The sequence below is a fragment of the Drosophila teissieri genome, chromosome 3R (assembly GCF_016746235.2).
Source record: "Drosophila teissieri strain GT53w chromosome 3R, Prin_Dtei_1.1, whole genome shotgun sequence".
NCBI lineage: Eukaryota > Metazoa > Arthropoda > Insecta > Diptera > Drosophilidae > Drosophila > Drosophila teissieri.
In genome coordinates, this window is record NC_053032.1 from 14,772,583 (window position 1) to 14,784,055 (window position 11,473).

At 40.4% G+C, this 11,473-nt stretch overlaps 3 protein-coding genes across 11 annotated transcripts in view; all 3 read left to right on the top strand.

Moving 5' to 3' along the window:
• LOC122622010 overlaps nucleotides 1-4,347 on the top strand; it is a 50,054-nt gene extending 45,707 nt beyond the window's left edge. For 4 of the 9 annotated variants that reach the window (XM_043800112.1, XM_043800106.1, XM_043800108.1 and 1 more), the window contains 2 exons: nucleotides 978-1,453; nucleotides 2,399-2,531. In XM_043800112.1, coding sequence (XP_043656047.1) covers nucleotides 978-1,000 — 23 coding nt within the window. In that variant the 3' untranslated portion in view covers nucleotides 1,001-1,453; nucleotides 2,399-2,531. Of the gene's footprint in view, nucleotides 1-327; nucleotides 783-977; nucleotides 1,454-2,398 lie in introns of those variants that run through there. The other 5 variants (XM_043800104.1, XM_043800110.1, XM_043800105.1 and 2 more) reach the window with 3 other exon arrangements.
• Nucleotides 4,348-5,419: 1,072 nt separating this feature from the next.
• Nucleotides 5,420-6,938, top strand: LOC122621478 (histidine-rich glycoprotein). The gene is made up of 4 exons (XM_043799340.1): nucleotides 5,420-5,566; nucleotides 5,644-5,720; nucleotides 5,803-6,134; nucleotides 6,660-6,938. Exons 1-4 carry the CDS (start codon nucleotides 5,543-5,545, stop codon nucleotides 6,866-6,868), a joined length of 642 nt encoding a protein of 213 aa, XP_043655275.1. The 5' UTR covers nucleotides 5,420-5,542; the 3' UTR covers nucleotides 6,869-6,938.
• A 160-nt stretch (nucleotides 6,939-7,098) lies between these two features.
• Nucleotides 7,099-10,553, top strand: LOC122618790 (endochitinase). Its single transcript, XM_043795359.1, has 7 exons — nucleotides 7,099-7,522; nucleotides 7,906-8,527; nucleotides 8,731-8,854; nucleotides 8,938-9,429; nucleotides 9,488-9,673; nucleotides 9,743-9,946; nucleotides 10,273-10,553. Exons 1-7 carry the CDS (start codon nucleotides 7,519-7,521, stop codon nucleotides 10,426-10,428), a joined length of 1,788 nt encoding a protein of 595 aa, XP_043651294.1. The 5' UTR covers nucleotides 7,099-7,518; the 3' UTR covers nucleotides 10,429-10,553.
• The last annotated feature ends 920 nt before the right edge of the window (nucleotides 10,554-11,473 follow it).

Consider the following 11,473-nt stretch of genomic DNA (forward strand, 5'->3'; position numbering starts at 1 on the left):
AGAGTCAACCTGGAATATATTAGGTCTCCTACTAGAAGATAACCTTTGTGTTAAGTTCCAATCGATATCCCAAAAATAAAGACCCAATTCGAACGTATATGCAATGCCTTGCAAGTTGAGTTTATGTTCCATGTTTATGTTCTTACTAATAATATGCTCTCCCGAAATCGAACATATAGACACTTGCGTTATTTATCTATATGTATATACCTAAGCGTTTATCCAGTGTAATCTAACCATGCAGAAGCCCATCCATTTCAAACTGTCAACTCTATGCTCTTCTAATCTCTATATATGTATCTTCTTTCAACTCTTTCTGATTTCTAGATGATTAATGATAAAACATATCATATGCATACCATCTAATCTAAAGCGTTTAGCCCCCGTTCGCATAAGAACTCTATGATCATGCCCCCACCTCATTGCGTGCAAATCACCGGCGTCGTCCAAAGTTCATAACCCCTTCTCACAAAGACACACCTCCAACCACACAATCTAGACACTCTCAACAGTCAATCATACATCTCAAAACCCGTGGCCCACATTGCCCTCTCATGCATTCGCATCTGCACCCGACCAGTTTATGTATAATTAATCATAAATTAAGTAACCATCGATGAGAGTTCTATGAACTTCCGCAAGATTGCATATTCCACATATTGCGCATACGCAGTGTTATGTTAGCCGACCCCGAAAGCAAATCAAGCTGGGAATTCTCGGGATTTCTAATTTGAGTTAAATATTTAAATAGTCCATTTAAGCTGACTAATTCGTATTAGACAAATTCAAGTTGTGTTTATTTATGATCTCACTTTGTATGTTATTGAGGTTTAAAAGCCCTAGGAAGGTATATACCAGTATTTATTATAAAACTAACACTTAATTTAAATTTATCTTATAATTGTATAATTTTTGCATTTGCATTCGTTTAATTCTCCATGTTATTATTTATTTTTTTGTTTTGCATATTTTTCTAGGAAATCCCACTAGTCACAACTAATTCGCAAGTAGCCTGTCGAGTTGTTTCTGTTCACCTTTTGTGTTTTACATACCTATGCATTGCATTTAATTTTTGTTCACGTTGTGTTTTTTGCAAATCTAAGAGGGTTCGCATAACGATACGCGATAAATGAGTTTTGTTGTTCGAAACATACCAAACATACATATGTGTATATGCATACCTAGTACGATACACCTAACTATACAGTAACTACAGCAAATAACAGCAAACAAGAACACACGCGAAGTTGAGATTTACAGCATGCTAAACTCACATAAAAAACTCACCCAAATCAAACGCAACAATTCACAACAAGAATACTAAAAAATACAGAAAAAATAGAAAAAAAACGACAACAAGAATAAACAGCAACGCAATAGCAACAAGAACAAGTACAACAACAAGCACAAGAACAACAAGAACAACAACAGATATACGATTACGTAAGTCCAGGTTTGTACTCATTTCGATTATACCATATTCATAAATAAACAGTAATCGAGTAGCTTCCAGGCAATATGTAATCACGCCCAAAACTCTGCTTAGCCTAGATAAAAAATATATTGGCCAAATAATTAACCTGCACGCCATAAATATAATTGTAAACAATATAAGCTCTAAATGAAAAATGCACTCTTACACTAACCCACTTATCCACAAATACGCAAACTCACCAAACACTCGAAATTTCACAAAAAATAGCTAATCACCAAACTGAGCACGGATTTCAATTATTTCAACAAAGCGCAACTACATTGGAAAATAAAGAATAACAAGATTTTTAATTAATACGTATTAAATTATAGAAATAATAGGAATAATATAAACAAATGTTTTATTAAGAATTTTTCCATTTCTAAACTTCAAAAAACTAATATGAGAATTAAACTCATATTAACTAGAAATTTGAACCATGTCGTTCGCAGTGACTTTTAAAGTTAGTTAAAGGTGGTCGAAAAGGTTTCAATACATTTTTGGTAGTAATTGTCGCAAAATATTAAATTTAATAAAGAAGCTTAAAGTTTTAAGAATTGTTTGCAAAAGTTTGAAAATAATTTTAAATGCAAACGCCTGAGTTTCCAAACTAAATTTCTGCACTGCCTAACATGCGTATAAAAGTTGCCAATAAGGGCCAAGAAGCGATAAATCGAGTAAGTATAAGCTCAAAGCACCAAGAAAACAGCTAAGACAGGAGTAGCAGACAACACACACTACCAAACAAGAAAGTTCCGAAAAAAGGACACAAATCCAACACACACGATATATACTTCCAAATGGTTATCGGTGTACTCTTTTCTATACTCAAATTTTTACAGCACGCTTGGGAAGGTTTTGGTCTAAGAAAATGTATATTTTCAACTTGGTGCACTAACTCTTTGACTTTTTTTCGACCCACAGAGAAAGCCATGTCCAAGGCGGCCGAAAGATCGAACCAAGAGGACGAAAACCGTTCGGAGTCACCAAGTGAAGCACTGCCGATATTCCAGCAACGCGACAACTTCTACAGCTAAACACGATCGACAACACGTCAACTAATTAACTAACTCCGATTAGCGAATTATACTATTCAGGCACAATATCCGCTGCATTTATCTTGAAAATCAAACTAGGAAATTTGCTAACAATTTTAACCGAAAAACGTATCAATTCTTAAATGTGACTGAGTTTTTTGGGGGCGTTATACGAAAGATCGAAAGTCAGAGGGTGGGGACAAAAAGAAAGAAACGAATTTTTGCGAGACGATTGTTATTGCGTAAATGATACTAAGCATATTATTATATATATACAACATATACAATATGGAAATCAAAGATTCAACATATCACTGTAAGCGTGTTACAAGTCATTTAAACGATATCAATTACACACAATTAGCGAGCGTTCTTGAACTGTAGAAAATTGGATTTGGGTATAGGGTCACCAATTACATATGTGCGATTTAAATCGGAGTTGAGGCGAATCAAATACGTTCCTGAAGGGCTTACAAAGTAGAGGACTAGAGGAGTAGAGGAAAGTGGCAGGTCAAAACTCATTCACGACAACTAATACAATAACTTCAAAGACTTTTGGAAAGGACTTTTCGAGAGTAGCGCATTTTCTCTACAAAGGAACAAACAAAAACCAAACAGCCAGGAAGCAGTTACATTGTTTGAACCACTTTTGGAGCCAATATTATCGCATTTGATATGAACAAGTTTTTAAGATCAACAGCAGTGGCATCAAAGTTAGGTTAGTTAGGGACTCAAGTCCGAAACCGATAACATCATACCTATAGGTCAGAAACTCTGGAAAGAGAAAACTATGAGAATCCAACAGAACGCACAGCGCACTCAATGCACTTCGAACCTTTGCAGCATTTTCCCAAACGTACCTATCACAATTACAAGTAATGGACTAATATGAATACACAACTGAGGAAATATAATTGAATTGTATTGAAAGGAGAACATATAAAAGGCAACGCTGAATTACGACATGCATATATTAATTTAAAGCTATACATATTTAAACGAGCATAATGCTATCAATATACACAAACGTACACATAATTATTTAAATGTAGGTCAATTAGCCAGGCAATTAAAAGGAAAGCGGTTGAAATCAAATATTTGATCATGTTGATGAATGTTTTTAAAAATGAAATTGCAATACAAGTCAATGGATAAAATTATACGCAATCGCTGGTTGAATTTAATGTCTATGAAAACTTCAAAAGTTATTGAAAATTCGCATAGCTCTATTCACAATTATACATACTAATAATAATCGTACTAACCCGAAAGAACAACGACGTAAAAAATGTTAATAGAGAGGATAATCTAGACGAAAACGATCCCTGCAAAATTGTACAAAAATAAATTTTAAGTTCTTAGCTCTTAGTTGTTATTATCTATTTGCTACGTATGGTTTAAAGTTCTTTTTATCATTATTCCTAAGTTCCCAATGATTCCACACAAGTTGTTTGTACATTTCGCGGTGCTATATGGATGTGTATATGTAAATTATTTGCTCTCAAGTTTTCTCCTAAGTTTGCGCACCCACAGAAGAAGTTAAGCAAAGTCAAAGTATATATATATATATATAGATACTGTCAGATATGTAGAATGTCGGCTTTAAATTGCTACTGCACCAGGCATATAGGCACGCATACATCCCAGAAACCGAAAGTGGAGGGAAAAACATTATATAACAAGAACACACTCAACAAATATTTATTGCATATATATATATAGATATACATAAACATATACATACATACAAACTGTACGTCATAATATGATAAGAGTTGAAGACGATAAACTGCGACCGAGAAATGTTATCAATAAAGATTATAGTTGAAAATTCAAGTGCGCCATTGTTTCCATTGTAACATCACGAAGGTTTTACGGAACAGGAACTAGCTGGTCACTTACTGCCCAGCCTTATGACGAATCTCGCTGCCAATTGCCGGCTGCCGGCCAAATTCAAGATCAATGCTAGGGGGCGGAATCTCCACCGCCGTGAATCACAATGAGTCCAGCCGCCGACAGCTCAACATTAAATATTTACTTTGATTTGTATTCCGGTGCGACGCCTCTGGAATGACAAACAGACCCAGAAATCGACGTAAAAGCTGGCTCTACGGGCGTGGGAGTGTTCATAGACATATCGGGTGAAATGTGGAGCATTCGATAACTTTCTAAAAGAGTCTTATCACAGCCCGATATCACATTAGCATAATCGTGACTCTTGTGGCTCAGGGGATCGCCCACAAGTGGTTTAGTGATAGCCGAATTGGCTGCGCTATAATTAATGCACTCAAAAAGTTTCAAAGAAATTGCTTCATTTTTACTGTTTAGATATGATGTTTTTAATGTTACATTTTCAGGCAAGTCTTTAAAAAAAGTAAAATTAGATTTATGGAAAGAATATTTCGATTTACAATCATTACTTTTAATTTATTACATAAATATATAGGTAAATGGCTCTTATTTTACAAGTTCTCAAGTAATTATAGAACAGATATTTTCCCAAGTGTATTTGCTAACAATTAGGGCCACACACGTTAATCTGTGAGGTTTTTGCACTGTCGCACCACTCTGAATGGGGTTCAATTCGACGACCGCAAAATTAACAACAACATTTTGTCACATTAACTGGCAATTAAGGTACGTTTGCAGCCATTTCTTACCTACATCTGGCCATTGCAGGCCCGACTAATTACAATATGCTCAAGAAACGAGCGACCTATGAACGTGGTGGCGTATGTAAATTGGTAGGGGGTATGAAAAACCTGAATTATCATTAACCGATCAGGTTTATGGCGTTGAGCGCCGATGATGCGCACAAAAGCAACTCAAAATCTGAGTGAGTAAGGGAGTAGCAGATAAAAACCCCGACATGCGACATTGTCCAAGTATTAATTGTGCGGAATAAAGTGAGTCGTCCCGCGAGATTTAGTCGATATTGTGCGGCTAAAGAGCGAGGTTGAGGCGAAACGTTTCAAGAAAGATATACGGCTAAACTAGTGCAGTTGTCCAAGGGACCCAGAATAGCACCAGTATGTTAGCCTCAGTTGCCGCCCGTGTAAGTCCAGAGCCCGTAAATTCATGGCCACAACCCAACCACAACTAAACCCCATTTCAATCGCATATTTCACGCAGCTGGCGCTGTTCGCTGTGATAAGCGCCCGGAGTCTGCAGCTCCTCCAGGCTGCTCCGTTCCCAGGAATCGAGAATGCGTCAGTATCCGTATCTGTTAGTCCCGTATTTTGTTCACTTCACCTGGTTTTTTTCCCTCTGTTATTTTGCTCCGGTTTTCAGTGCCTTCACCAGTCAAGATTTATTGGCCGAGGCATCGGCGCCCGTTGTTAGCCAGGTCCACGTCCAGCACAATCGGCATCGTCGCCATCATGAGGACGGCAATTACCACGGGCACAGACACCACAAGCGGCACTGGGATCACCATTCTCCGGGTCCGGACTGCCATCACCCTGGCGGATTCGGGTTTGGATTTGAGCACGGAGGACCACCTCCCCATGGCCACCACCACAGATTCGAGCCACATGACTTCCAACCGTTTCCAAATGCCTTTGGTGCTCCGGACTATGAGGAGCACCAACGTCCCTTTAAAGCGCCATTGGAGCCCTTAAACGGTTAGTATTCTTTTTGTACAAACTTGCAAGGCAATCGAATAACTAATTTCTAGTATGCATCAAAACTGGAGGTATCAGATATTTTTGTATGTTGTTAGTTGTAAATAGGTAGATACATAAAGTAATTCGGGTCAGAGTAGTTCAAGGGGTATATTGCATATTGTTGGGACTCCTCCTATCCTTGTTTATTTTTCAAGTTTGTCCACAGCTTTCTTTTCCTATCTCTCTGATAACAATGTTTGTCACGTTTTTAGGGTAAATATGCGCGAAGTGTTTATTTTTATTTTAATGGCAATGTAAACATACTTCATTTGTATTTATCAACCTTTTACTCGTCAAAAATATCCAACTTTGTACCTAAACTTTTTTAACAAATATAATAATAATATTAACAAATATTTAACAAATAATAGTTAGTTGTTTAGTATATATAAATTACATTTTTTTTTATGACAGGTTATATGGAACTTACAAAGCCATTTAAACTTCAGATCATCACTTCAGATATGCACTTATTTTTTTCAGAAAACAAAGGGGGATCTAAGGAGCTCCCAAGGCAACCCAGCTCAAGCAGCGTAGCTCCACCACCCGCAGCTCCAGCACCCACAGCTCCAGTTACCCCTTCCTCAACCACCACCACGACAACCACCAGCACCACCAGGTCGACCACCTTGGCACCCTCCTCTTCCAGCACCGGAGAGGCACCCTTGGCCATCGACATACGCATCGGCTGACGACCTAGACCTAAGGCACCATTCTATCTTATACATTAAAGCGACATTAAAGTTGCTAGCCAAACCACAACTTATCTATCCATTATACTATCCATTACCATTATAATCGGCCAGCGAAGTCTGGATGCGCACAGCGTAACCATATCCAGGCCACTTACAGGGATCTTCTTTTAGGGCTGCCTGTCTGAAATATATGGTAATTCTAGAGCATAAACAACGGCAGGGGGTGACAGTAACACAAAATGCGAATGCAAAACAATCGGAAAGAAAGTGGCAAGACAACCAACCAGCTAAACCGATCTGGAAATGAGCACAGTCAGTCAGCAGAAACAAAACAAAAGCCCCACTTTGCCCCACCCCTCGACCACCTCGACCATTCCCGTAAAGTCGCGATTCTTCGGAGAATCGCACCTCTCACGCACTCTACGCAGGAACAAAGGCGCAATCCAAGAACCGGACTGCAAAAAAGAGTGTTTCCAGACCGCCTCCCACTATAAAAGTCGAGCCGATCGAGAGCTCGACTGTCATTTGACGCCAAACGCGCGTCGCACGCAGAACTCTCGAGATTCCCCCGATTTCACTATATTATATATACATAGCTATATATTCAATTCTTCGCCGATCGTCGTTTCGTGGAGGAGCATTTAGAAATGGGTAAGCCGCAGCGTGCATACAAAGTGCAAATCGGTGAATGAACTTGAGGCGTGCAGCGTTATGGACACATAACCTTAGCCGGTCCAAAAGTATAAGCCCTAACACTGGAACGATAAGAAACTCGAACTACATTCAATTAAGAATGCGCGTCACGTCGATCTCGAAAACAAGTCTTAACGGGCAACGGGAGAGGCTTTAACGATTCTTTTATTCGAAAACAAAAACAACTTAACAAGCTATAGTGTTCCTGAAAAGCACAAGGATGAAATGCTAAAAATAACCAATATACTTACTTGGTTTATTATTTTTTAAGGAGTGCACACCCGTATCTTCCAGCTAATATATATTTACCTTCTCTATTTGGTTTCCACAACTCCTTTTAGTCCGGTATTTTCCGCTCCTACTCCTGGGAGTGCTGTGCTCCTGGCCAGCTTCCACTGCGGGCAGTGATCAGCCTTCCCGCATCGTCTGCTACTTCAGCAACTGGGCCGTGTATCGACCTGGAATAGGACGCTATGGATTGGAGGATGTGCCCGCCGACCTGTGCACCCACATCATCTACTCCTTCATTGGTGTTAACGATAAGGGCTGGGATGTGCTGGTGATTGATCCTGAGTTGGATGTGGATCAGGGAGGCTTCAGCAAGTTTACCCAATTGAAGAAATCCAATCCCAATGTGAAGCTCGAGATAGCAGTAGGTGGCTGGGCCGAAGGTGGCTCCAAATACTCACAAATGGTGGCTGTTCGCGATCGCCGGCAGAGTTTCATACGCAGTGTGGTACGCTTCATGAAGCAGTACAACTTCGATGGATTCGACTTGGACTGGGAATATCCAGGAGCCACGGATCGCGGTGGAAATTATGGCGATAAGGACAAGTTCCTATATTTCGTTCAGGAACTGCGACGTGCCTTCGATCGCGAGGGTCGCGGATGGGAAATCACCATGGCGGTGCCGGTTGCCAAGTTCCGGCTCAACGAAGGTTACCACGTTCCGGAATTGTGCGAGTAAGTTGAACCCCTTTTTATTTTCTTTTTGCTTTAAAAGTATTTGAAACCGGCCATTAGATATATATAACAATACATTTATCATATTTTCGCAGAAAAAGTTGGAAATAGTTAATGTAATTTACTGAATAGCTAATAAAGCTTAAAGTTGGCTAACTCCCCATATCCCGTCAGAGACTTTTATTTGCTTTGATTTATTGCAGATCCCTGGATGCCATTCACGCCATGACCTATGACCTGCGCGGAAATTGGGCCGGATTCGCCGATGTGCACAGTCCACTGTATAAGCGAAAACACGACCAATACGCCTACGAGAAACTAAATGTGGTGAGTGTGATAAGAAAAACCATGTGGGGAGAATGGGGAGGATTCCGATTCTGGTGCCAAACTAATTAGCGTCGCCATTCAAGAACGACGGCCTTGCGCTGTGGGAGGAGATGGGCTGCCCGGCCAACAAACTGGTGGTGGGTGTCCCCTTCTACGGTCGGACTTTCACGCTGAGCAACTCGAACAAGAACTACAACATGGGCACCTACATCAACAAGGAGGCGGGCGGCGGAGCGCCAGGTCCCTACACGAATGCCAGCGGCTTCCTGGCCTACTACGAAATTTGCACCGAGGTGATGGACAAGTCCAAGGGATGGACGGTGGAGTGGGACGACGCTGGCATGGTGCCCTACACCTACAAGGACACTCAGTGGGTGGGCTACGAGAACGAGGCATCCATCCAGATCAAGATGGACTTTATCAAGCAGAGGGGCTACGCTGGTGCCATGACCTGGGCCATAGATATGGACGACTTCCATGGGATGTGCGGCAAGAAGAACGGCCTAACACAGATCCTGTATGACAACATGAGAAACTATCGGGTTCCGGAGCCTACAAGGGAGACAACCCCAAGGGTAAAACCATCTCAATAGCTATTAAATGATCAAATAACTGAGCTTAAATCGCTTGCAGCCTGAGTGGGCAAAGCCGCCAGCAACACCACCAAATGCGGATGAGGGCGCGGTGGTAGCACCAACTTCGAGCACTACCAAAAGACCAAAACCAAAACCGAAACCAACTTCAAGTCCTGTAAGCCCAACATCCGCTCCAGGTCCTGTTCCAACTGTTGGCAGTAGCACTCAGAAGCCAACCACAAAGGTACCAAATTACTCAAAAAGAAGAAATAAACATTTACTTTATTATCATCTTATAATGCCATTTTTTCAGAAGCCCAAAAAGCCAAAGAAGACCACGACCACCACAACAACCACTCCCGCGCCGGAAAAGAGCACTGAGGAGCCCGAGGAAGTTGTTCATCCCGTGGATCCAGTGCAGCCCGTTGATCCCGAGCAGCCTATGTGGCCGCAGTTCGATCCCAACGAGATCGATTGTACCAACAGGGACTTTGTGCCGCATCCCAATTGCCGAAAGGTTAGTATTTAGGATATGAATCCTTTGTTGATACGTGGAGTAATGGGTGACTATATTGTAAGGAATTTAGAACTTCTCGCTTAAAAAAGTATTGCATACTTCAAGGCGGCGCATTGTATTTGGTATTAGGATTCCTAATTTCGGTTATCAAACTATAAAATTAGGAAATTCTTGCCTTAAAATGAGTTTGTATCTTTCGGCCTTGCTGAAAATTTAAGTTTGAAATTCCCAATATAGTCACACAAACAGATTAATGTAAACCTTTTTTGGAATATGTATTGTATTATTAAGAAATATTTAAAAATAATATTTCCCATTTTCAACAGTATTTCCGATGTGTCCATGGCAAACCTGTCGAATTCGAGTGCAAGGAGGGAACGGCCTTCCACACGGTCCTAAATGTTTGCGATTGGATCGAGAACAGCGACCGCTACTACTGCAGCCACATGAAGAAGAAGGAGAAGGCCAACGAGGCCCGCTAACTGTCCCAAAATATACGTATTAACTATTTAAAACGACAACTTTAGCATAAGTTTGGAATATCTGTAGTAGCACTTAGAACTAGGTATTTAAGCATTTGAAATTTATAGTATCTTTGGGTCGTAAAGTACACCAGACTAGACGAAAACAATAAAATAAATATGATTTTAAAATCCAATAAACCAAGCACTAAATGAGCCGTTCAATAGATGTGTGAGCCATAATTTCGAAAATAAAACAATGCCCGATGAGCCAGATCATGTCTTACATAACCATTACGCATACGTGATGCACCCTGCCCTGCCACAATTTTCGATGGGGATATGCCGTTTCTAATTAGGCTAATAGACGCAATGACTTGGGACAGATTTGCACTTGTCCGCGGCGAAGTGAGGCGGGTTGCAGCCAGATTTTTAGCCTTGAAACACAACCAACGAACAGCTGTTGGTGCAATCAACCATAAAAGCGAGCAATGATAAATGGTACAGCGAAATGTATAAGTTCAATCCCTAACATTTGGTTTTCATAACATAATCTCAACTCATGTGCGGAGAGCTTGAGGGAAATGGAACCTAAGCACTTGTGACACGAAACAAATCGCAAAGGGGCCAACACTTTGATTTCGAAATATTCTTTTTGGCTCAAAAGATGCTCTGAGTAATTTGCGGAATGAGCACCGCATTGTCTATAATTAAACATTCCTCCAAAACGAAAGTGCCGAGAGAGAAAGTGATCTAGAGCTAAGAAAATATCTAATCAGTCAAAAATCACAGTTCACTGGATAAAATATTTTGTAGAAATGTTGAAAATAATTTCCCCTTCCCAAAACCCATTAATCTCTTCTTAGGTTTATGTCAAGTATCCGCCGGGTTGTACCGTAAATCCCGGCAGAGAGCGCCACCCGGCGAGAGGAAACCGAAATAAAAATGAAAATTCATTTTGAAATTGAAATTCAAATGGAAAACATAGAAAGAGCATTAGGCGAATGTGAAAAGACACTCACTCACTCAACTGTGTGTGCTTTTGACAAAAATTCGTGCTACGAAA

Bases quoted from the DNA above. Each gene is read 5' to 3' on its own strand.
- LOC122621478 (XM_043799340.1), top strand. From the start codon at position 5,543: ATGTTAGCCTCAGTTGCCGCCCGT. The intron at 5,567-5,643 runs GTAAGTCCAGAG...TATTTCACGCAG, and splicing joins TAGCCTCAGTTGCCGCCCGT to CTGGCGCTGTTCGCTGTGAT. The intron at 6,135-6,659 runs GTTAGTATTCTT...TATTTTTTTCAG, and splicing joins GCCATTGGAGCCCTTAAACG to AAAACAAAGGGGGATCTAAG.
- LOC122618790 (XM_043795359.1), top strand. The intron at 9,430-9,487 runs GTAAAACCATCT...AATCGCTTGCAG, and splicing joins CAAGGGAGACAACCCCAAGG to CCTGAGTGGGCAAAGCCGCC. The intron at 9,947-10,272 runs GTTAGTATTTAG...CATTTTCAACAG, and splicing joins CGCATCCCAATTGCCGAAAG to TATTTCCGATGTGTCCATGG.